Raw genomic sequence first — 25,864 nt, forward strand, 5'->3', positions numbered from 1 at the left:
CCATTTGTATATCTGAGTAGAAGGAAATTATAATAAATAAAACAGGAAGGCAGCAGAAAAGGTGTGTTTGGGATATGGCTTGATTATTTGCAAGATGTTTGCTGTAGCATAGGAGAGAGGTGGATGTTGGTGATACTGATTTTGTCATTATCTGTGAGTTAAAGTTTTTAAAATCATGTGGCTTCCTAGGGAAAGCATATAGAATAACAAGGGAAGATAGCTAGTAATGGCACCCTGAATAACTTCAGCGTTTAGAGGTGGGTGGAGGAGGATAAACCCATGGAAGAAACAAAAGGATGGGCCAGTGAGATGAGAGGAGAAGCTAAGGGAGTAGAGAGTTACCAGAGGGAGGGCGGGATCAGTTAAGAACCTTAGTGTGTTGCAAAGAAATAACCTGCAATGCGGACCAACCACGGGAACATTTGTACAAATGATGACAATTCTGAATTGTAATTTAAAATTTAATTGTATTGAGAGCTTTCTCTGTTTTTGTCTCATCATAATTTGAAGCAGGTTAACTACATATTGGCTAGAAAAAGCCCTTTGAAATTTTCCTTCAATGTATCAATAGATTCTGTGATTTTTTTTTTTTTTTAAGTAGAAACTGCCTCTTGGTAAAATAGCACTTAATTGGGATAATGCTTGTGAAAGCCATTTCTAAACTTTGAATTGACATACAAAATAAAGGTGGCAATCATCACCATGTTGCTATACTCTCTTTGGCCATATAAATTTTTTTTTCAACAATACGAAGGTAAGCCTTGTACAAATTCTTCAAAGTTATACATTTGTGGTACTTGAATAATGTTTTACTATATATAAAGATTAATAGATAGCATTTCCTACAATAAATAAATAGTTTATATATCAATGTGTTGGGATTATAAATTCTCATAGAAATTCACTTTATTAACTCATTTATTCATCTGATCACAGCTCATTCAGCAAACAATTTGTTTTTTCCTTCCTTTTTTTTTTTTTTTTGAGATGGAGTTTCGCTCTTGTTGCCCAGGCTGGAGTGCAATGGCGTAATCTTGGCTCACTGCAACCTCCGCCTCCTGGGTTCAAGCGATTCTCCTGCCTCAGCCTCCTGAGTAGCTGGGATTACAGGCACGTGCCACCACGGCTGGCTAATTTTGTATTTTTAGTAGAGATGGGGTTTCTCCATGTAGGTCAGGCTGGTCTCGAACTCCCGACCTCAGGTGATCTGTGCATCTCAGCCTCCCGAAGTGCTGGGATTACAGGCATGAGCCACTGCACTCAGCCTTGTTTTGTTCTTTTTAAGTGCTCTGGGAAGAAGGTGATGTGACAGAGTCCCTTCTCTCAAAGCGTTTATAGATTAATGTGTTTGGGGGAAGTACAGAACAATTATTGAAACAAAACCAGAGTCAGGCACATTGCTATGCAAGCTATAGAAAGCCTATGAAAATTAGGAACATTGACACATTTGTTCCTAACCTGGTTTGTGCTTTCAGGATTCCTCTGAAGTGGCAGCACTCCTTGGGTTTGAAATGTTCGTCAGTAATGACTGATGAACATCAACAGGTGAATAGACACACACAAAAAACCTGTGAAACTTACATACCATAGGATACTATTCAACAACAAAAAGAAACAAATTATTGATACATCTAACAATGTGGATGAATCTCAAAAGCATTATGCTATTCCTTTGACTGATAAAATGTTGATACTCCTTTATTTCCCTTTCTTTCATCCCACTTTAAAAATCAGCCTTAGTATACTTTAGGCACAATATACTATGTACATTTAAAATGACAATTTGACAAGTTTTGACAAATGTATATGCATTATAAAAATCATGATAAAGATTTCCGCCGCCTCAAAATGTTTCCTCATGCCTTCTTGGAATAAATCCACACATTCCCTCCGTCTCTACACCCCACCACCCATATATTCTACCTCTAGACCCAAGCAATTGCTAGTCTGCTTTTTGTCAGTGTAGATTAGTTTGCATATTCTAGAATTTCGTTTTAATGGAAATGCACAGTAAGTACTGTTTCGTGCCTGGCTTCTTACATTTAGTATGGTGCTTTTAAGATTCATCCACAAGAAAATGCGGCACATATACACCATGGAATACTATGCAGCCATAAAAAAGGATGAGTTTGTGTCCTTTGTAGGGACATGGATGCAGCTGGAAACCATCATTCTCAGCAAACTATCACAAGAACACAAAACCAAACACTGCATGTTCTCACTCATAGGTGGGAACTGAACAATGAGATCACTTGGACTTGGGAAGGGGAACATCACACACCGGGGCCTATTATAGGGAGGGGGGAGGGGGGAGGGATTGCACTGGGAGTTATACCTGATGTAAATGATGAGTTGATGGGTCCTGACGAGTTGATGGGTGCGGCACACCAACATGGCACAAGTATACATATGTAACAAACCTGTATGTTATGCACATGTACCCTAGAACTTAAAGTATAATAATAAAAAAATAAAATAAAATAAAAAGAATGCTTAACAAAAATGTATGAAATGAGAAAAAAAAGATTCATCCACATTGCTGGGTATATCAATAATTTGTTTCTTTTTATTGCTGAGTAGTATTCTATCGTATACATGGTTCACAGTTTATCCATTTGTTTGTGAATGGACATTCCAGTTGTTTTATATTTGGGGCTGTTACGAATAAAGCTGCTATGAACATTTGAATAGAATTTGTGTGAATGTTTGGATTGGAATTGCTGGGTTGTATGGTAAGTGTTTGATTACCTTCATAAGAAACTGCCAAATGATTTTCCAAAGTAGCAATATATAATTTTGCATTTTCACCAGCAGCATATGAGATTTCCAGTTGATCCTCATCCTCATCAAAACCTGGAATTAAGAGTGAATCTTTTAGATTTTAGCCTTTTGAGAAGATGTGTAGTGGTACTTCATTGTGGTTTTAGTTTGAATTTCTCTAATGACTAATGATGTTTAACATGTTTTTATATCTTCTTTTGTCTCCATCTATTCTTCATTCTTCATTCTCTTTTCTTCCTTTAGATTAAGTATTTTTTATTTTATTCTATCTTCACTACTGGGATATTATCTATAAATTTTTTGTTGTTCCATTTTAGTGGGTTTACAATATAAATCTTTAACTTATCACAGTCTATCATCAAATAATGGTATATCCCTTACGTATGTTTTAGAAACCTTACAGTGGTAAAAATATCAGTTCCCCATCCTGTACTTGGTGCTATTGTTTTCATGCATTTTATTCCATATATACTAGAAACTCTATAATCTATCATTATTACTTTTGGTTTAAATATTAAATTATCTTAAAAAGAGATTTTTTAAAAATAAGAAAAAAGTCTTTCATATTTTTTCATTTATTTGCCATTTTTATTTTTTTTTCTTCCATATTTCAGATCCAAATTTCTATCTGGTATAATTTTCCTTCTGCCTGAGTAACTACCTTTAGTATTTTTTTGTAGCACAGATCTGTTGGCAATGGTTCTCTGAACTTTTGTATGTCTGAAAAAGCCTTTAGTTAATTTTTGAAAGAAGTTTTTTGATGGACATATGATAAGGTTTGGTTCCATGTCTCCATCCAAATCTCACTTTGAATTGTAATCCCCATGATCCCCATGTCATGGGGACATGATCCCCGTGTCAAGGTGGGGGACCAGGTGGAGGTAATTGGATCATGAAGACCATTCCTCCTGTGCTGTTCTCCTAATAATGAGTGTGTCTCATGAGATCCGATGGTTTTATAAGCATCTGGCATTTCACCTGCTTGCACTTCTCCTTTCTGCCACCTTGTGAAGAAGGTGCCTGTTTCCCCTTCACCTTCTGCCATGATTGTAAGTTTCCTGAGGTCTCCCCAGCCATGCTGAACTGTGAGTCAATTAAACCTCTTTCCTTTATAAATTACCCAGTCTCGTGTATTTCTTCATAGCAGCATGAGAATGGACTAATACAGTACGTACAATTACAGGTTGCTAGTCCCTTTTCAGTGCTTTAAGGATTTCTGTCTTCCATAGTTTCTGATGAGTAGTCTGTGACCATTCTTATCTTTGTGCATATTTTCTCATTTTTTTCTGACCCTCCCTTCTGAGACTCCAATTACAAATATCCTAGACTTCTTAATATCATTCAAAAGATTACTGATGTTTGTTTCTTTTTTTTTTTTTTTTTAAGTTTCCAACTAGTAATCAATTTATTAAAATAGTTGACTTAAACGTCTACAATGGTGACTTCCATCTCAACTCCTGGCTCAATACTGATGGAAGTAATCTGCTTAATAATCTCAGACGGGCTGTACAAGTCAATGAGTCTCTTGTGGATTCTCATCTGGAAACGATCCCATGACTTAGAACCTTCACCACATGGGCTTTTTTTCTTGTAGTGATTAGTAGGTATTCGAACTGGTCTTTTCACTTTGAGATTCTTTTCCTTTGCTCCTCTGATCAAGTCAGCACCCACCTTCTCCAGGGATTTTACGTTGCAGCTTGTTAGAGTGATTCGAATTCGGTGAATTGCCAACTCCTGCTCCATGGTTGTTTTTCCAGTATCCTTAAAAGCCATGGCTGCTGCGTGGCTTCCTGACCGACTTCTTCGGCGGCGAGAGCTAACAGCGGTGAGTCAGGAGCAGGTGTGGGCGGATCGGAGCTCCGCACCACCTACGACCACGTCTTCCTCAAAGAGGTGTTTCATGTTTTAAAATCTTAATTTCCTTCTGTTTCACTTTGGGTAAAATCTGTCTTCAAGTTTGGTGGTCTTTTTTTGGGCCAATATCTAATCTAAAGTTTATCCTATCCAGTATGTTTCTCATTTCAAATATTGTATTTTCTAGCTGCAGAGTTTGATTTGTATTTGACAACGTTTTTTGTTTTTCTCATCGTCTTAAACATTTGGGGTATACTTATAACAATTGTTTTACTGTTGCTATCTGCTAATTCTATCATCTATGAAATTACTAGATCTATTTCTGTTGATTGATTTGATTACTATTCTGGTTGGAAGGCAATATTTTCCCTACTTTGCTTACTTGGTAATTTTTTTTTTATCAAAATAAATTTATAAAAGTAAACTTCATTTACAATTGGACATGATGAATTTTACATTTTTGTGTCCTGGATTTTTCTGTATTCCTTTAAATATTGTCGGATTTCTTTTTTTTTCCCCCGTGGGATGCAGATAAGTTTCTTGGAATTAGCTGGATGGCTTTTGAGTTTTGCTTTTAAGATTCGTTAGGGTGAGTTCAGAGCAGGGCTACTTTGATCTAGGAAATAGCCCTCTGAAGGGTCTCACGTTCTGTGAGATAGGAGGTCTTTCTCCTTTGACTGGTTGACAGCCTAAGCTATTCCTGATTCTTGTAAGGTCTGGACACTGTTCTGCGTACTCCTTTCTGATAGTTCTTTCCCTGGCCTTAGTAGTTACCACACATCCATGCATACAGCAGTGTTCAGCCAAAGTTTGAAAGGATTCAAAGATCTCCAGAGCTCTCTGTGTGTCACTCGTTTCTGTTATTCTATCCCACAAATTCTAAGTGTGTGAAACTCCCTGAAATCAGCACTATGTCTCCTCAACTCAGTGAGACCACAAGCCACTGTTTGGGTTTCCCCTGCCTTTGTTGCAGCCTGGAAACTCTTCTCAGGCGAAAAGATCAGGCAACATCAGGGGTCATCTCATTTCCTTCCCTTTCAGAGATCACTGTCTCGGGCTGTCTATTGAACAATGTGTGAAGAAAGATGTTTCATATATTTTGTCTGACTTTCTAGTTGCTTAAGGTAAGAAGGTAAATGCATTCCTAGTTAGTGGATTGTGGCTGGGAGCAGAATTCCAATACTGTTTTTTAATGAGATGTTTTTACTTAATTATTTGAGGATTCCCTTTAGTTATCATAATTTTACATGATGTAAACAGGTAAATGAGAATATCTTCAAAACATATTTTTCAGTTTTGGGGTGGTTCTCCCAGTTCTGGTTTTTGCCAAAGATAATAGATTTTTAGTATCTGAGTTCCATATGACAATATGTATAAGTCTTGGGTGTATCCATATGGTATGTTATAATGGGAAAAGAAAGATGAAATTCTGCTTTTGTCTGATGTCTTTATAGGTCTTGGAAAGACTAGAAGAAGGGTTGTAAAGTCCATAACTTTACAATAAGACAAAATTAAAAGAATCCAAACCAAAATTGTCCCAGACAATGAAAAGTATCGCTAGGCAGAAGCTGAATCTCTTAAGCTCCCCTGCCAAATCGGCCATGACACAGTCCATAGTTTAACAGTTGTTTCAATTAGGAAACTAATTTTTAGTACTAATTTAAATATTTCATATTAGTATATGAGAATTCTTCCTCCTGTTCAGGCTGTGGTATGGGGAAAAGTCAGTTCCCATCAATACAGATTCATATCTACAAGCACAGTGATGAAATTATCCTCATAGCCCCTTGTGTTTGAACAAGCTGTGTACTTTAAATTTTAATGGGTTTAACACAATATTCAATATATGTTGATTACTGAATACAACAAAAAGTGTAATAAACACTCCTTGAGAAGCTCATAATCTATTTGGGCAGATGGAAAAAATACTTAGAAAAATTAAAAGGTAGTATAGGACCACAGTAAGAAAAATATTTGGGTGCAGGATATAAAGTATCAGTTGAATTGTAGAGGCAATATATACTATGTACTTTTTCACCTGGGTGACAGGGTGAGACTCTGTCTTAATAAAAAACAAAAAACAAAAAAACAAAAAAACTATGGTTGTTCACTATAACTAAACATCTCTTTTTTTTTTTTTTTTTGAGACGGAGTCTCGCTCTGTCACCCAGGCTGGAGTGCAGTGGCGAGATCTAGGCTCACTGCAAGCTCCGCCTCCCGGGTTCACGCCATTCTCCTGCCTCAGCCTCCCTAGTTGCTGGGACTACAGGCACCTGCCACCATGCCCGGGTAGTTTTTCTGTATTTTTAGTAAGGACGGGGTTTCACCATTTTAGCCAGGATGGTCTCGATCTCCTGACCTCGTGATCCACCCGTCTCTGCCTCCCGAAGTGTTGGGATTACAGGCGTGAGCCACCGCGCCCGGCCACATTTCATCTCTTTTAGTCTAACTTACTCATCTACAAAATGGAGATAATACCTGTTTTGCAGTGCAGGCCCTGACACACAGGTAGAGTTGCATAAATTAGCTTCTATTCCTTAACTCTTTTCTTCCTTCCTTCTTTCTAGCTAATTTTTAACTCTCTATCCTAGACAACTTTTGCTAAATGTGTATAACATGTAGTACCTATGCATAGGAATATGTTTTTGTAGAACAGAATTATTGAAAACAGCTTCTTACATTTTTGTTATTTTTTCAAAGGCAAGAATTCATGTATCCCTTCTGAGCCAAGGACATGCAATAATAAGTAAGAGAGATTCAGAAACTCTGATGATTACTCTCCCAAGAAGGGTGCTTGCTAGGGTGAGGGTCTTACAGACACAGAAGGAGCTGATGGGATGAACTGTTGGGGTGTTACAAAACGCCTTCAGGAAAATATGTAATCTAAGGCAAGAAATCAGAGTGAAGATTCCCTCAAGGAAAAAGGGAGTGGTTCTGAAGAATTTAGAAGTTTTTCCAGGCAATAGCCACAGATGCTAGCACAAGGACATGGTGGCCATATAGTGTGAGCAAAAATGCTTAACTTTTTGCTCTTCTTCTAATATTTACTCTATTAACCCAGACAACATGTGTTCCAGAAGCCTCATGATGAGTGGAGAAAGAAACATAAATCAGAAGAAGTGGTCAAAAAGATGCCTATGTTCACTTCCACCCTTAGGTCTCCAAGCCTCAGTTCCTGGCATGAGGAGGTAGAGGAGAGAAGCTTGGAATAGGATGTGAGATTACAGTTTTAATATAGACTGGACTGGATATTTGAACACCTGAAAATGAATCTAAATTCTCAAAATGAGGTGGTTCCTACAACTGAAAATAACAAGAAAGCTACAGGATCTCCTGCTATGTTATCCAGGGTTGGAAAAGTGAAATTCAATGGAGCCAGATTAAAAGATGGACTTTGGGACGGGAGCAGTGGTTCATGCCTATAATCCCAGAACTTTGGGAGGCCAAGGTGGGCAGATTATTTGAGGCCAGGAGTTCAAGACCAGCCTGGCCAACATGGTGAAACCCCATCTCTACTAAAAATAAAAAATTAGTCAGATGTGGTGGCCTGTGCCTGTAGTCCCAGCTACTGGGGTGGGTGAAGCATGAGAATCACTTGAACCTGGGAGGCGGAGGTTGTGGTGAGTCAAAATTGCACCCCTGCACTCCAGCCTGGGCAACAGAGCAAGACCGTGTGTGACCCTGTGTCCAAAAACAGACAAAAAACAAACAAAAGCCATGTGGAGTTTGTTTACTCTTTAAACAAATATCCTTCAGGTATTGAACTGAACTATAATTAACTCCTCTTTCACTTGCCATTTCCTGTGCTTCCTTTTCCAACCACTATATCTCCTTTGACACATTTTCTTTTTTCTTTCTCTTTTTTTTTCTTTTTTTTTTTTTTTTTTTTTTAGATATAGTCTCTATAATTAGAGTTAGTAGGGCACATAGCAGGTTTTATTAAGATATCTAGTTCCTCCTCTTAAGGTAACTCATGAGAACCTTTAAGCAAAAGAACTGAAGAATTTCTAATGGGGCAGCTAATCCACTCTTTTGTGCACTCTGTTCTGCTCATGATCTGATGTTAGTTGGGGTTTCTATTTGTGATTCCTGGGCCTTAACCGCTGATGACAGAGTTCGAAATCATTGCTTTCTAACTCTGAGAATGACTGCATAATACGACATCATTTTCTACCACTGAGTGTTAATGGTCTATCTTATTCCTCCTGCCTGTCCTTCTCCTTGAGGAGGAAGATCATCAATGTACTGTGTGGATTGAAGTGGCTTCATACCCCCTTGATGTTAATGTTCTCGTTTGCTTAAAGTCTGAACTGAATATGGCTCCCTCATTTATGAAGCACCATGACACTTCCTGGGTAGTGAACAATTAAACAGACTTCCCAGCGACAATGGCTATTTTTTTTTTTTTTTTTCTGCTTTTTCACTTCATGGACAATATTGTATGCAAGTTAAATTTGCAACTAGCTTGAGGCTTCACACATGGTGATTTTGAGAAATTGAATTCTGTACCTCAAATATATTTCCTTTTCCTTGAACTTTACATTCAGGTCAGCTGTCCAGTTCTTAAACAATGGGTTTTTGAGAGGCAATGAGCAATACAATAGCATTTTCTCCTTCAATTCTATCTGCCTTTGAAAAAAATAACCTTTTATTTTTGATTCAAAGAAGAGAGGAGTTTTCTTGTCTTTCTACATCTGTTCCAACTCCTCCAAATGCACAAAAATTTTTTCAGAGCATTCCAGAGTTTCTCAGACTGCACATATAAGATTTTGCATATAGATACATCTTGGTCATAATAACCTTCTACCGAATTAGTAGAAAATAGATGTATTCTAGATTTTCATATCTTTATGGCAGTATGAATAGACAAGGCTCTTCTTGCAAAAATATCTCCTGAACTGTGCAGGAGATGCTTGGAAGACCCAGTCAAAATTATGAATTATCCCAAGTTCGTATCCTCCTGTGGCTTCCCATATTACAATAATGCCTTTCTTATCCAGGTTCCAGGACTCTCAAGCCCTTGTCCTTCACTTTTCATTTTAGTTTGCATTCATCCAAGTATTTGGATGGAAATTATCAATACTTTATATAAGAATGTATGGGAGGCTGAGGCGGGCGGATCACGAGGTCAGGAGATCGAGACGATCCTGGCTAACACAGTTAAACCCCGTCTCTACTAGAAAAATACAAAAAATTAGCCATGCATGGTGGCAAGTACCTGTAGTCCCATCTACTTGGGAGGCCGAGGCAGGAGAATCGCTTGAACCTGGGAGACCGAGGTTGCAGTGAGCCAAGTTCGTGCCACTGCACTCCAGCCTGGGCGACAGAGCGTGACTCCATCTCAAAAACAAACAAACAAACAAAAAGAATGTCAATGGAGTTAAAAGTATGCTTTTCAGTTTTCAGCCATGGATAAAATTTTGTAGCCTTGCCTAATTCCTAGAGTCTCACTCCATGACGTTTCCTCCTTATTATAAAGATTAGATGGTTTGGCATTGCTGCCATGTGACATTTATACTTCCCAAGCTGCTGTGTCATCTTCTTCTACCATTTAAACTTAGTTTTACTTTAAGTCCACATCTAACCTGTGTGCCTGCGTGCCCAGCACATTTTCCACCTTCTACATTTTATTTGACTGGAGAAATCACCTCAGCCTCTCTAGGTCTCTGCTTATCATCACTCTGCTCATTCTTCAAGCCTCACTTGATTACTGCTTCCTCTGTGATGCTTTCCTGGATTTCCTTAGTAAGACATAATTTCTCCTTTTCATACTTCTGTGGTATTAAGTATGCACCAGTTACATGTGACTCATCTCCAAGTGCTTTGGTGTGGAGTTGTTATTTATGTTCCTTATGTGACTACTGACCACTTTTTTCCAGACTAAATATTGAAACACTTGGCCAGATAATTTTTTCTCAATTTTGAGTTTCCTTTAATAAGTTTTAAAACAAATTTTTGAAATTAAATTACATTTTGTTAGGTTGCAAATCTGACAAAGTCCAACGATGAGGTGAGTTTGTTGTGGTCAGTTGGCTAGTTGCTAAACTCACAGCTGGTTTGTGTCTGCTGACTAGCAAATTATTGGCCTACAGAAAGTCTACATGGGGGAACCAGATTATGATGCAAACATTGCTTGGAGAGCCCTTGATCAAGAGCAGAACAGGTTGGCAGACTTGAGGGATAGGTTCGGCTAGGTCTGATAGAACATTCTAGTTTTGCCAATAGAAGCAAAAACATTGGAAGGACTTCCCCAGGATCTGGATCTCTTGCCCCTGGGTAACATTTAATAAGCACTAACATGGTATCCTCTTTCACTTGCCATTTCCTGTGCTTCCCTTTCCAACCACTACATCTCCTTTGACACATTTTCTTTTTCTTTTCTTCTTTCTTTCTTCTTTCTTTCTTTCTTTCTTCTTTCTTTCTTCCTTCCTTCCTTTCTTTCTCTTTCTTTCTTTCTTTCTTTCTTTCTTTCTTTCTTTCTTTCTTTCTTTCTTTCTTTCTTTCTTTCTTTCTTTCTTTCTTTCTTCTTCTTTCTTTCCTTCCTTCCTTCCTTCCTTCCTTCCTTCCTTCCTTCCTTCCTTCCTTCCTTCCTTCCTTCCTTCCTTTCTTTTCTTCCTTTCTTCCTTTCTTTTTTTGAGATAGAGTCTTGCTCTGTCACCCAGGCTGAAGTACTCACTGCAACTTCCACCTCCCTGGTCCCAGCGATTCTTCTGCCTCAACCTCCTGAGTAGCTAGGATCAGAGATGTGTGCCACCACACTCAGCTATTTTTTTTTTTTTTTTTTTGCATTTTTAGTAGAGACAGGGTTTCACCATGTTGGCCAGGCTGGTCTTGAACTCCTGACCTCATGTGGTCCACTGGCCTCAGCCTCCCAGAGTACTGGGATTATAGGTGTGAGCCACTGCGCCTGGTCTCTTTTTCCTTAAGTGTATCAATACCATCATTTTGGCTACTTATTCTGCCCTGGGAGCCATTCTGTCTCTTTAGGAAGTTTTTGCATCTATCAGATCTCATCTTTTATGTTTTGATGTTTAATAGCATTTAAAGCTTTTTGTTTTGTGTTTTTCAAATGATTTGAAAAAAGTGTGCTCGTTAATTAATAAGCAATAAATTCAAACTTTTGTTGCTTTTTTAAGAAAAAAATGAAAAATTCTGTAACAATGTATCTTAGCCATAAAACACTTGTAATCAGCATTCCTCCAGAAATTTCAGGATGTAAGTTATCTCAATGATAATACTAGAAAATCTTGGGAAGCAAGGATATGGCTAACTTTTTATATCATAGATCCCTATTGCCACAACAAGAGTTAAGACTTAGTAAATTCAGTCATGCATTGCTTAACAACTGGGATATGTTCTTGTAACCACCCAATGGGTTCATTTTGCCTGCTGCCTGGATAGAGCCAATTTATCAAGAACCAGGAATTGCAGTAGAGAAAGAGTTTAATTCATACAGAGCCAGCTGAATGGGAGACTGGAGTTTTATTACTCAAATCAGTCTCCCTGAAAATTCGGAAGGTAGTGTTTTTCAAGGATAGCTTGAAGGGCCAGGGAATGGTGCTGCTGACTGGTTGGAGATACAATCATAGGGGTGTGGAAAATGGTCCTCGTGCATTTCTCAAGTCCACTCCTTTTCTTACTTCCTGCTTAGTGGAGGTGTTAGAATCTGCTTCTTGGTGGGGCCACAGGACTGGTTGGTGGGTCCAGGTGGGACCACCAATTATCAGAAATGCAAAAACCTGAAAAGACATCTCAAAAGACCAATCTTACGTTCTATAATAGTGATGTTATTTGCAGGAGTAATTGGGGGAGTTGCAGATCTCGTGGCTAATTTGTTAGTCCTACAAAGTCTAGTCCCCAGGAAAGAAGGGGGTTTATTTAAGGAAAGGGCTGTTATCATCTTTGTTTCAAAGTTAAACTATAAACTAAGTTCCTCCCAAAGTTAGTTGAACCTATCCCCAGGAATGGACAAGGGCAGCTTGGAGGTTAGAATCAAGATGGAATTTGTTAGGTCAGATCTCTTTCACTGTCATAATTTTGTCCCTGTTATAATGTTTGCAAAGGTGGTTTCAGTGTAGACTTTATAAACACCATATACTTAGAGTATACTAAGTTTATTAAAATATTTTTCTCTTTTTGATAACAAATTAACCTTAGCTTACTATAAATTTTTTACTTTTTAAAGTTTTTAATTTTTTTGAACTTTTAACTCTTTTATAACAGCATAAAACACACTTTGTACAACTGTACAAACATATTTTCTTTATATACTTATTCTATAAGTGCTTTCTATTTTTATTTTTTCCCCTTAAACTTTTTAATTTAAATGAAGACACAAACGCATTACCCTAGGCCTACACAGGGTCTGGATCATCAGTATCACTATCTTCCACCTCCACATCTTGTCCCACTGGAAGATCTTCATGAACAATAACACGAAGCTCTCATCTCCTGCGATAACAATGCCTTCTTCTGGAATACCTCCTGAAGGACCTGTCTGAGGCTGTTTTATAGTTAATTTCCTTTTTTACAAATAGAAGGAGTACACTCTAAAATAATGATTAAGATATCGTACAGTAAATACATGCACCAGTAACAGAGTCTGTTATTATCATTATCAAGTTTTATGTACTGTACCTAATTGTGCTACATTTTTGTATGCCTGGCAGTGCAGTAGGTGTGTTTCACCAAGACCACCACAAACATGTGAGTAATGTGTTGAGCTATGACGTTACCAGAGCTACCATGCTGGTATAGACAGGAGACAGGGAAATACTGGGTAGAAGAGGGCAGTTCCCTGGTAAAAGCCTTACTCCCAAGCCTGGAAACCTGCAGCCCTAAACGGGAATAGACATTCCTGTTTGTGCACCCAAATGTTACCTTTCGGCCTGCCATGCCGCTCTGTGCTGTACCCATATAAACCCCAAGTCCTAGGCTTGATGAGCAGATGAGCAGATAAGCAAACAGAAGAGCAGAGAAGCAGAAGAGTGGTGCTGCAGAGAAGGTGAGAAGAGAAGGAGCATTTGAATGTCAAGAGGAGTTTGGAGGGGGATGGTCAGAGAGGAGATCAGTTGCAGGACAGCCAAACTCCAGGGGAAGATCATCTTCCACTCCAATCCCTTTCCAGCTCCCCATCCATCCTGCTGAGAGCCACCTCCATCACCCAGTAAAATCCCCGCATTCACCATCCTTCAAGTTCATGTGTGACTTGATTCTTCCTGGACACTGGACAAGAACCCAGGTGCCAAGAGGGCACTGAGCTGGTTAACACTTAAGCCATCTGCCGATGGCGGAGCTAAAAGAGCACTGTAGCACACCCACTGGGACTTTGAGAGTCACAGGCACACACCCCTAGATGCCACCGTGGGGCGGGAACCCAAAAGTGCTCGCCCTGGCTCCTGCACCTGTCTGTCTACATGCTCCCTCTCCTATAACGGGCTTGCGCAGCAGTGGCTGCCCAACAGATGAGCCACGCCCCTTCCACATGTCCTGCAAGGGGGATCAGGGAACGCTCCCCCTTCAGTGTTTGTAGCTGATAGGAATATTTTAGCTCCATTATAATCTTATGACACCACCTTTGTGTATGTGGTCTGTCATTGACTGAAGTGTCGTTATGTGGTACATTACTGTGTTTATTGAGTGGATGGTCAACTGTATGAGGTGCTTGAATAATGGGTGATGTGAACCTTGGTTTTACGACATCTTCTGAGAGCTGCTTTCAGGTGAGTATAAGAAGAGATATTTCTAGTCTAGGTCCCCACTCCTTTTCTTAGTTCCTGCTTAGTGGAGGTGTTAGAAAAAAGGTTGGACTCTGGTACTATTTTCCCCCATTGGTTATATGGACTCAAAGCCATAACTTAAGGAAGAATGTCTATTTTTAGATTTGGTGACTGTTTTAGATAGGTTGCTACAGAAAGTGGTACAAAGATATTTCACACATAGAATATCAAATCCAGGGTGCTTTAGCACTACATTCCAATGGCCTGAGGATGGATGGGTGGAAGCCCTGGCAAGCTGAAATAAACCAGGGCAAGCTCCTCTTTGGAATTCACAAGTCTGACAACTGGTGACTCAAGCTCTAGTCAGGAGACCTGAATGTTATGTCTGGCACCACGACACCTTAGTTTACAGAGATTAATCTAACAGGCCTTCAGTTAGTTTGCTTTATTTTAAAATTCTGCTTAGCTTTTTGTTGCCTACCGAATTTCTCCTGATCTATATTTAGATGTAGGTGAAGGCTCTAGATGTGTGCGCTACCAACACCAGCTCCTGGGAGGGAACATTTTCTCACTCACAAGCAAGTGAACTTTGCTTTCTCCATGAAGAAGAATGACCTGCATGATGGCTTTCAGAAGTGGAGAACGCGGCTCATGGTTCCCTCCATAGTTCCTCCATGGCCTTTGGTTACATTTTCTCTGAATGGAGGAGCTTGGGTTATGTGAAAAGCAGAGCGACCAGACGACACAAATGCTGTAGTGAGAAGGCAGCAAATTAAAATATCAGAAATTTCAAAAGGAAAGGTTTATAATAGTTAGATTTAAAACATGCTCTGAGGCCAGGCATAGTGGCTCACGCCTGCAATCCCAGCACTTTAGGAGGCCAAGGCAAGAGGATTGCTTGAGGGCAGGAGTTCAAGACTAGCCTGTACTACATAACAAGACCCTGTCCTGTCTCTATATTTAAAAAAAAAAAAAGAAACAAAGGAAAAGGAAGAAAAGTGCTTTAATATTCAGAGGCATGAGAGATGCAATGAGTAATATAGGACCTTCTCTAGGCACACTGGGGAAGCACTCTACGGAGGTGGTTCTAATCTAGCCTGGAAAATCTCTCTTCCCTTCATGCCTTGTACTTCCTTCTTCTTTGTGACTTTGCTAATGTTTTTCCTTCCTCTTGGAAAAATTTCCTATACTAATCAAAAGGCCCCAAGACACAGGGGGAAATGTGGTAAATCTGAGACTGGAAGGAAATTACCATCTAATATCGCTCTTATACAGTATAACTATTGTTAATATTATTGCTTGGGTCACTCATTTATTCATATCACAAACACTGACTGAGTGCTTATTATTTGCCAAGCATGGGCAATAAAGAGTTGAAGACCAACAAAGCCCCTGCCTTCCCAGAAGCTTATTTGCTTGTGGGGAAAATAAACAGTGGATCAATTAACAAATAAGTAGATAACATAATGGCACAGCCAGGCGTGGTGGCCTCATGCCTGTAATCCCAGCACTTTGGAAGGCTGAGGTGGGAGGATCGCTTAGGCCCAGGAGTTTGAGACCAGCCTGGGAAACATAGGGAAATCCCATCTCTACCAAAACAAAACAAAACAAAACAAACAACAAACAAAACACATGGTGATGTGTGCCTATAGTCCCAGCTACTCAGGAGGCTGAGGTGGGAGGATCACTTGAGCCCAGGAGGCAGAGATTGCAGTGAGCCAAGATCTCCCCACTGCACTCCAACCTGGGTGACAGGGTGAGACCCTGTCTCAAAACAAACAAACAAACAAAACAACCAAAAACCAAAAAAACATAATGTCAGATGGTGACAGTGTTTTGAAGAAAATAAAGCAGGGTAGGGGAACTAGTGATAACTGGTAGATATGGGTTTCTCCATCTCCCGCTGCTTTTGCATCCTCTGTAAGGTGAAAGTGGCAAAGGAAATTCCAGGTTGACTTTTGGGTTCAGTGAGTTTTCTACCCTGTGTCTCTTCACTGCCCTTTCCCTCCCCAGAACCTCTAAGATCTGATCTTTAGATTCTGCAATGTAAGTCAGCTTCCTTCTTCTTGGTTGCCAGCTCACTACATTCTTATTCCTGGATAAACCAAAAATCTCTTCCTTGTTTTCCCATTTTCAAAAAGATGTAGAAATCTCTCACCTGCTCATGTTCCTTCCTTTTTGTCTCATGGGTATATATACCTTTTACAATTTTTTCCCTACCAAATGTAGTTGAATATTGGGATGTAGTCATAACAAACACATAAATACAATCCACCGTATTTAAATGGACTTATTCATTTAGTCTGCTTAAAATCGAGATAGTAACACAGGCACCAGTGGGTTTCTCTGCAAACTCTGGGCATTTTTAATCCTGGCAATTTTTAAATTGCTTAGCAGTAAAATGGTCAGGCAACAGCACCTATTGTTATGAATCCCTGCCCCTTCTTACCTCAATGAGGCTATCATTTCTTTCTATCAATTCTGCTGACAGAATTAAGAAGAGCCATTGACTTCCAGTTTGTTCAGTGTTTTTATTCTTAGGATGGGAGTGATGACTTGTAACCTCTTTCCATCTAGAGACTCAATTTAAGTCTACCTCTTTCATTCAGCCTTCTCTCACCATTTTCAGCTGCCTGGAATGCCGCCTTTCTCTCAGTTCCTATTTTTGACATTAAAAATCAGGGTACTTAGTTATATTGTACCTCACACCAATCATTTTACTTGTTAATATCTTTTTTCCTAGTTAGATTGTGACATTTTGGAATAAAAGAAAAAATATCTTTTTTAACTTTACAGCTTCCCAGATTTCATTAGATTAGTATAGATTTGAGTGCCTTTTATACATCAGGCAATGCCTAGTGTATAATATTTTTACTTATGGGTTTTAGCATTTAACTTATCTAATGATCACAACATTCCTATGATGTCATTTGTTTTCATGATTTGTTGAAAGTTGATGGTCACAAAGTTTAAAAAGTTGTCTGTGGTCATAATTTTTGAGGAGGCAGAGCTAAGTTTTGAACTCAGGCCTGTTTGATTCTGAGAACAATCATGTGCTCCTTCAGCTGAACCACACAGCCCCTCTTAGAGCTTTGTCTCCATAGACACTAAATGTATTCTTGTTGATTGAGTGAATTAATGGATGAACTATCTGGAGTTCCTTCTGCTTCTGTTTTCTTCTCTGTAAAACGAAGATCATTGCAGGAACCTGAACTAATAATAGTATAGTCCAACTGAGTTCCGTTAATTTGGTAATCAAGAGAAAGTAGAGTTAATTAACTAGAACCCTTTGCCATGACTGCTCTCTAAACTTTTCATCGCTTTTCTCTGAAAGTCCGGTCCTGAGCTCTATTACAAGATAGAACATTTTAGCCACGATTGAAGAGAGCACTATTAACATTTTATGTCATTGGTTCCTTTTTTCCTAATACTGTGGGATTAAAACAATGTTCACCAAATTCTGGATGTTCTATTCCTGTTTTTTCATGATGTTTTATAATCCAGGCCTTCTTCATAGAGACAAAGGGCTATGTTTTATAACTGCCAGGGTCAAGAAAAGAACAGCTTGTGTGAGATCCTTAAAGAAATAGCTAAGCAGTAACTTCAGACCTTCTGTATGTTTTCCTCAACATTTTCTCTCACTTTTTGTCTCCCTACAACTCAGTTTTAGAAAACAAAAACACAACACAATTTTGCCTTTTTAAAAGATAGTACGGCTGGGTGCAGTGGTTCACGCTTGTAATCCCAGCAATTTGGGAGGGGGCAGATCACCTGAGGTCAGGAGTTTAAGACCAGCCTGGCCAATATGGTGAAACCCTGTCTCTACTAAAAATACAAAAATTAGCAGGGTGTGGTGGCAGGCCCCTGTAATCCCAGCTACTTGGGAAGCTGAAGCAGGAGAATCACTCGAACCCAGGAGGCGGAGGTTGCGGTGAGCCGAGATCGCGCCACTGCACTCCAGCCTGGGTGAAAAAGTAAGACTCTGTCTCAAAAAAAAAAAAAAAAAACAAAAAAAGGTAATATACGTGTACTGTAAAACTTTACAAAGTACAGAAAATATCTAAAGAAAAAGAAATAACATCTCACAACCTCATCATCTAGATATGACTGCTCACATTTTGACGTATTTCATTTCAGCTTTTAATTAATTTTTGCAGAAGACATTTATTTCAGATATTCTAACTTTATAATCTATAGAATTTTAATGATATTTTTGTATGACATCTATCATAAACATTTCTGCATGTCATTGAAATATTTACAAATATTATTTTTATTTAAAGGATACATAGTTAATTGATATAACCCTTCTTTTAAAATTGGTAATTTCATATACCTGGAGATGAGCAGATGTGAAACAAACAAGAAAGGGTAAGAGATAGCTAGTCTCTTGACATATATATCTATTTTCAATATGACTTGAAAAAAAGAACTTAACTTAGAGACCTCTAGAATAGTTAGCACAAATAGATTTCTCAGTGTGGTTAAGATGAAGTACAGATACTAAATTTACTCTTTTATGTGAGATAAATAAAAACTGGATAAGATATATACAGCAACAGTTTTCAAGACATTATACCTCAGACAACAAAGGATAATGACCTGTGAGAGAGGGAAAACAAATTAGGTGAGCCTATGATTGCCCCAGTTTACTGCCTGGAGAGAGATTCCAGGCCTAGGTGCAGAGAGAAGGGCTGCAAATGGAAACTATTGCTCTTTCTGAGTTGAGGAGAGAGACCTGAGTGTCTGCAGGTACTAAGATAGCAAAGAGTTCCAGAGAAAAGAAAACTGAACAGAGAGTGAGCTCTGGATTTCTGTAGTGTTCCTGCTGACTCTTCTGCTGAATCATGATCAGTGCCTGTGTGTGGCTGGAGAAAGAACCTCTGAAAAGGTTTAGAGGGACAAATCCTTGGTATCACATAGGTCTGGGAATAGCTCCTCTTTCCACCAGAAAGAGTATAAAACCACGTAATTCACGGGATATCAGGTAGCGTACTCAGAAGGGTTTTGCTTCAGCAGTGAGAAAAAATTAGACCTAGACCAAATGTTGCTCTGATCCTAACAAAACTTAAAAATTGAGACCCTAAAGGATAAAACTGTGTCCAGGTAACTTAAATATATACCAGAACAAAGCCGAAGAATATGGGAATATGAAAATATCTAGCAGTCAGTAAGATAAAATTCATAATATCTATCATGCAACCAAATATTACCATGAATATAAAGAAGCATGAAAATAAATACCCATAATTCCAAGAAAAATCAATTACACATAATTGTCCCGTCAATGACACAGATGATGTAATTAGTAAACAAAGAGCTAATTATAACTCTGCCAACTCTAGCCATTACACATGTTCAAAAGGCTAGAGGAAAGATTAAATCAGGACACAGAAGAAATAAAAAGACAAAATAAAATATCTACAGATGAAAATTACAATATCTGAGATGAAACATAAGCAAGATGGGATTCGCAGCAGATTAGGTGTAGAAGAAGGATTAATGAACATCAAAGCATATATGACAACAGTAGCATAAAGTCTGTAAGAAAAGAAATGGAAACATAGTCGTATAAGGTTTTACACTATGTATGAAATGGTGTAGTATCACTTGAAGAGAGACTGTGACTAAAGACCACTGTACCCTCTTAGGGGAAGAAAAATATCTTTTTTTTCTACCCATCCTGGGTTCACAGCTGAGGCCACTATAACAAAAAACAGATTAACAACACAGAAGCGTACACATTTACTTGGTGTAAGTGTTACGTGATGCAGGAGCCGTCATAAGGAAAGAAGACTCAAAGAAACAGACCTGAGTATTTTTATAGTAGGTTTGATGAAGAATGGATAGTCATGGAGAAATATAATAGAACAATGGGTGTATGATCTAAAGGTAGTCAACTGGGGGAAATTTAGCAGGGTTTGCTTGTTCAGATTTTTCTCCTTGACGTTTTGTCGTGAGAGGCAAGCATGTTTCTTTTCTCTGGGCATAGGGAGGGCACCTCTCACATGAGGGATGTAGGATCTGCTTCAGAGAAGTGCCGGGGAAGAACAGTGACCTTCCTGCTTCTGCAGTTTTCTTAAATTCATATAACTTAAATATTTAATATGCTAAGGTGTTACATTTGGGGGTAGTACATCTTGATACCCATCACCTGAAACCAACCACTTTATAATAGTAACACAAAGAGTTGTAGATAATATGCCATAAAGGTGGTAAAATGGAATCATTGGAAAAGTCAATTCATCCAAAAGAAGGCTGAAAGAGGAAAGCAAAAACAAAGAAGAGAAGGGAGAAATAAAAAGTAAATCATAGGGACATGAGCATCCCTTAATTTTGGTACACAGGAGGGGTTCGAGGGGTGCCGTCAGATACCAAAGGATGACTGTATATTTTTTAAATTAAGAGACTTTCATTCTTTAAATATTCTTGGACTTAAAGTTTTTTTAAAAAGAAAACAAATCAAAGCATACTATAGTTGCTAAAACCAATCATTTTGGTAGTATATTCAGTGACTGAAATGATAGGGAGCATCAATCATTATTTCTTCAATATCAAGTTATCCTTACTGAAAAAATAAGATATAACTGGGAAATATTCTTGGATCCCTTACACATCCACTTAATTTCTTAAAAGAAGAAAGATAAAACACATGTAACAACAGAAACAAATAAACCATTTACTGTAACATTCCAGGAATCATGGGCTCCTTTTCTTCTTCCCCAGTTTATTTATTTACTTATCTTTATCACCTAGTAGTAGTTTGTTTCCTTTGATAGAATATATGGCAGTCCCACATTGGTGACAACTGGTGCTCCCTTCATCCAACTGGATCATTTTGAGATTCAGTTTTACATCTTTTTAGCATTTTCTTTGTGTTCCTATATCAGTTATGATGAGCCACTGATAATATTTTGTTCTAAAACGAAACATGTTACTTAGTACATTTTTTTTAGTGTCTTGCTGACTTTTAAAATTTGAATGATGTGGCCGGGCGCGGTGGCTCAAGCCTGTAATCCCAGCACTTTGGGAGGCCGAGACGGGCGGATCACGAGGCCAGGAGATCGAGACCATCCTGGCTAACACAGTGAAACCCCGTCTCTACTAAAAAAATACAAAAAACTAGCCGGGCGAGGTGGCGGGCGCCTATAGTCCCAGCTACTCGGGAGGCTGAGGCAGGAGAATGACGTAAACCCGGGAGGCAGAGCTTGCAGTGAGCTGAGATCCGGCCACTGTACTCCAGCCCGGGCGACAGAGTGAGACTCCGTCTCAAAAAAAAAAAAAAAAAAAAAAAAAAAAAAAAAAAAAAAAAAAAAATTTGAATGATGTACAGACTTTGTTTTTTAATGAAGTATAAATATTTGCTCATGATTTCTAAATTCCTTATAAAATAAAATTAATTCAATCTGCAAAAAATTAAATGGTAAGAGAGTAAACTCATCACTTAGATATTCATATTAAACGTAAATGGCCTAAACACCCCAACTAAAAGTTAAAAATGGTCTAATTGAATAAAATACCAATATCCAACTATATCTTGCCTATAAGAAAATATTGCCACTTTCAGTATAAAAATACAAATAGGTAAAAGATAAAAGGATGGAAAAAGACATACTATTTTAAATTAATCAAAAGAGAGTGGAGTGGCCATATTGAGTAAATTAGACTTCAAAGCAAATAATATTAATACTACCAGGGATGAAGAACATTATTTCATAATAATAGATGTAAATTGATAAAAAGGAAGTAACAAATTTAAACATTTATTCACCTAATATCAGAACTCTAAAATACATAAAGAAAATGCTGATATAACTTCAAATAGAAACAGATAAATCCACTGTTATAGTCAGATTTCAGGACCTTTTTCTCAATAACTGATAGAAAAAACAGACAAAAATATCAGTAAGGATATAGAAAAGCTTCAAAATATTATCAATCAACTTGAATTAATTAATATTTATGGGGCCAGGCTTGATGCTCATGCCTCTAATTCCAGCACTTCGGCAGGCCTTGAGCTCAGGAATTCGAGACCAGCCTGGGCAACACACACACACACATACACACACACAAACACACACACGCATATATATGTATATATACACACACACGCAACACATCAGCTAGCAGCAGAATACACATTTTCTTCAAGAGCACACAGAATAATTAGCATGATATGCTATATTCTAGGCCATAAATAAATCTCAACAGACTTAAAATAATTCAACTAATACAAAATATATTCTGTAACTACAATGGAATTAAATTTGAAATCAATAGCAAAAGATATCTGGCAAATCCCCAAATATTTGGTAACTAATACCATACTTCTAAATGAACCAGGGTCAAATAAGAAATCAAAATAGAAATTAGAAAGTGTTTGACTAAATTAAATACACATTTCAAAATTTTGAGATGCAACAACAGCAGTATTTAGAGGAAAATTTACAATAGTATAGACCTATATTAGAAAAGAAGATCTCAAACCAGTGACCTCAGTTCCTACCTGAAGAAACTAGAAAAGGAAGAGCAAATAAATCCAAAATAAGCAGAAGAAAGTAAGTAATAAAGACCAGAGCTGAAATCAATAAAGTAGAAAACAGAAAAACAAAACCAAAAAAATCTAATAACACCCAAAACTTGTTATTATGCAGATCAGTAAGATTGATAAACCACTGGCCAGACTGATTAGGAATTTATCAAGAAGAAACAAACAATTTTCTTTTTTTGATACCTTATATGTAGCACCCAAAAATACATAACTTTGATATAACATTTATTCATCTAATAACAGAAGACAGAAATGAGAAAGGTGACATCATTATATATTCCACAGATAGTAAAAGGATAGTAAGATAATATGATGAAAAACTCAGGCCAATAAATTTGACAACTTAGATAAACAGAACAAATTACTTATATGACACAATCTACCAAAGTTCATTCAGGAAGAAATTGATAATCTTAGTAGCTGTATATCTATTAAAGAAATTAAGTTGACAGTTAAAAGTTATCCTGCAAAACGTATTTCAAGCTCTGATTGCTTCCCTGGAGAATCGTACCCAATATTTAAGGAGAAAGTAATTCTAATTCTGCGTAAACTTTTCCAGGAAATTGAAGAGGAATAAATATTTTCCAACTCCCCCTGAGACCAGTGCTACTCTATCCAAAACCAGACAAAGACATTCCAAGAAAACAAAACTACAGACCACTGTATACAAGCAGCAATGGGAAATTAAAAGTTATAAAATATCGTTTATAATATCAGAAAAAGTAATTATGAAGTACTTAGGAACAAACCTGACAAAAGTGGCTCAAGATTTGAACTCTGGGCCGGGCGCGGTGGCTCAAGCCTGTAATCCCAGCACTTTGGGAGGCCGAGACGGGCGGATCACGAGGTCAGGAGATCGAGACCATCCTGGCTAACACAGTGAAACCCCGTCTCTACTAAAAATACAAAAAAAAAAAAAAAAAAAACTTAGCCGGGCGAGGTGGCAGGCGCCTGTAGTCCCAGCTACTCGGGAGGCTGAGGCAGGAGAATGGCGTAAACCCGGGAGGCGGAGCTTGCAGTGAGCTGAGATCCGGCCACTGCACTCCAGCCTGGGTGACAGAGCGAGACTCCGTCTCAAAAAAAAAAAAGATTTGACCTCTGAAAACTATAAAACATTGCTGTAAGAAATTAAAGAGGGCAGAAATAAATGGAAACCTCATTTGTGAATTGGATAAATTTAACATTGTGAAGATATAAATTTTCCTTAAATTGGTCTATAATTCAACAGAATCTCAATCAATACCTCAAGAGGCTTTTAAAAATGCTTGCAAAATTTGACAAACTAATCCTAAAATTGATATGAAAATGCAAAGGACCTTCAAGAGGCAAACTATCTTTGAAAAAGAAGAGTAAGTTTGAAAGACATATATTTGCCCTCAGGGCTCATTATAAAGCTACGATAATCAAGACAGTGTGAGGCTGAAATAAAGATAGACAAAGACAATTTCTAGGTCATGAGAGCTATGTTTCCTAAAGGAAGGCAGCAAGTACTTATCAACTTTCCCCGTGTCCTCAGGATGCCTTAAGCAGTGGTTGCCGAACCACTAGCAACTTTAGCACCAACTGGAAGCTTTTTAGAAAAGCTAATTACTGGGCCCATCCCAGACCTACTGAACCAGAATCTCTGTGGGCAAAGCCCAGGAATCTGTGTTTTGACAAGCTCTCCAGGTGATAATGATGTCTATTAAAGTTTGAGATTCATTGCCTTGGGCTTTCCCTGTTGGAAATCCGCCAGGATTTGGGAGACAGGAGAAGAGGTCTGGAGAGAGTGGCAGAATTCAGCACCACAGAATGACGAGGAAAACTGATGGCCTTTGTCCATGGAATCCATTAAAATATACTCTCATTGCTGCCAGGCTGAGTTGATGAATAAAAAATAAGCTAATGTCATATCAAGCCATCAGGCTATTGATAATTGTGCTTCAGGGTGAGCAAACAGCTTTACCAAGCTCACACAGTTGACACAGTTTGTTGTTTGGAACTATCTTACTGTAAGTAGATGCTTAAGAAGAATGCAGAAGTTATGAAAATCAATCCAGGATTCAGAAATCTTTCAACTAAATCTTTAAAATTCTCTCTCTTTCTCATGCACACACACACATGCACACATACACACATAGTAAGATTTCATGACACATGAGACAGGCTGTGAAGTTGAACAGTTCTGATGAATGCCTGAGTGGTAAAATCACCTTGAAGAACTGGAAGTGAAGGTCTATTCTAGCTGGGTATGAGCTACAAACTCGTTTCTTGGGGAACACATGAATACACTGGGGAGGCTAAGTAGCTTCTGAGGCTACTAACAGAATTTTAGTAATTTCTCCTGTCATCTGAAAAATATATGATATTGAATTTTTAAAAATGGGTTTAGTGTAGTCTAGTCTTACTGTCTGAAACTAGGATGTGGTTTGTTCCAATAACCAAAGTGATTCCATCCCATGTGAGGGAAAAAAGGGATAATGGTGAATTAAAAGCACCTGCATGTATTTGTTGCTCCTTTAGAGGGAGTGTCTCTTCATCAACATTAACTTTCTTTCCTACTTTTGAGCTGGCTGCTAAAAGTCTAGGTTTAGATCTTAATCCATTGTCCTTCCCTGCATGATGTAATGCTTACAATTACAGTCTCAACCCTCTGGCATTTAATGAAGATAAAATTGATTACTTTTGACTGAAGACAAAAAAATCACTTACAATCAGGATACTGAATATATTAGTAAGTACAAGGTCCCAGCTTCTGGTGGACTTGGCAGACTGTCAAGCTCTTACTAAGTGACCCCACCCCATGCCTTTTTGTCCTTTCTGTTGCCACACAATCACGATAATTTGTTCTCTGAATGCCAGAGTACTGCCAAGGAAAGGAATTCTGAAGCTGGCTGAGAGAGATCATGTAAAACTCCCAATCTAGACTCCATTGACTCTTGTCTCTTTTTTTGTATGGAACTGATTTTATAATTTCTGT

The 25,864-nt window shown here is 38.2% G+C and overlaps 3 protein-coding genes across 3 annotated transcripts in view; 2 read left to right on the forward strand and 1 right to left on the reverse strand.

Moving 5' to 3' along the window:
- The window catches only part of ANXA1 (annexin A1), an 897,109-nt gene that overhangs the window by 373,407 nt on the left and 497,838 nt on the right, over nucleotides 1-25,864 (forward strand). The window lies entirely within an intron of this gene.
- LOC126937476 (40S ribosomal protein S20-like) lies at nucleotides 4,204-4,616 on the reverse strand. Its single transcript, XM_050760934.1, has one exon. The coding sequence runs from the start codon at nucleotides 4,552-4,554 to the stop codon at nucleotides 4,204-4,206; it is 351 nt and encodes a 116-aa protein (XP_050616891.1). The 5' UTR covers nucleotides 4,555-4,616.
- Nucleotides 4,553-25,864, forward strand: part of TMC1 (transmembrane channel like 1) — a 178,196-nt gene continuing 156,884 nt past the window's right edge. Inside the window, exons 1-2 of the mRNA XM_050760710.1 lie at nucleotides 4,553-4,606; nucleotides 11,772-11,850. Coding sequence (XP_050616667.1) covers nucleotides 4,553-4,606; nucleotides 11,772-11,850 — 133 coding nt within the window. The remainder of the gene's footprint in view (nucleotides 4,607-11,771; nucleotides 11,851-25,864) is intronic.

Source organism: Macaca thibetana, chromosome 15 (genome assembly GCF_024542745.1).
Source record: "Macaca thibetana thibetana isolate TM-01 chromosome 15, ASM2454274v1, whole genome shotgun sequence".
Taxonomy (NCBI): Eukaryota; Metazoa; Chordata; class Mammalia; order Primates; family Cercopithecidae; genus Macaca; species Macaca thibetana.

Excerpts from the sequence above, each read along its gene's own strand:
- LOC126937476 (XM_050760934.1), bottom strand. The coding sequence starts at position 4,554 with ATGGCTTTTAAGGATACTGGAAAAACAACCATGGAGCAGGAGTTGGCA.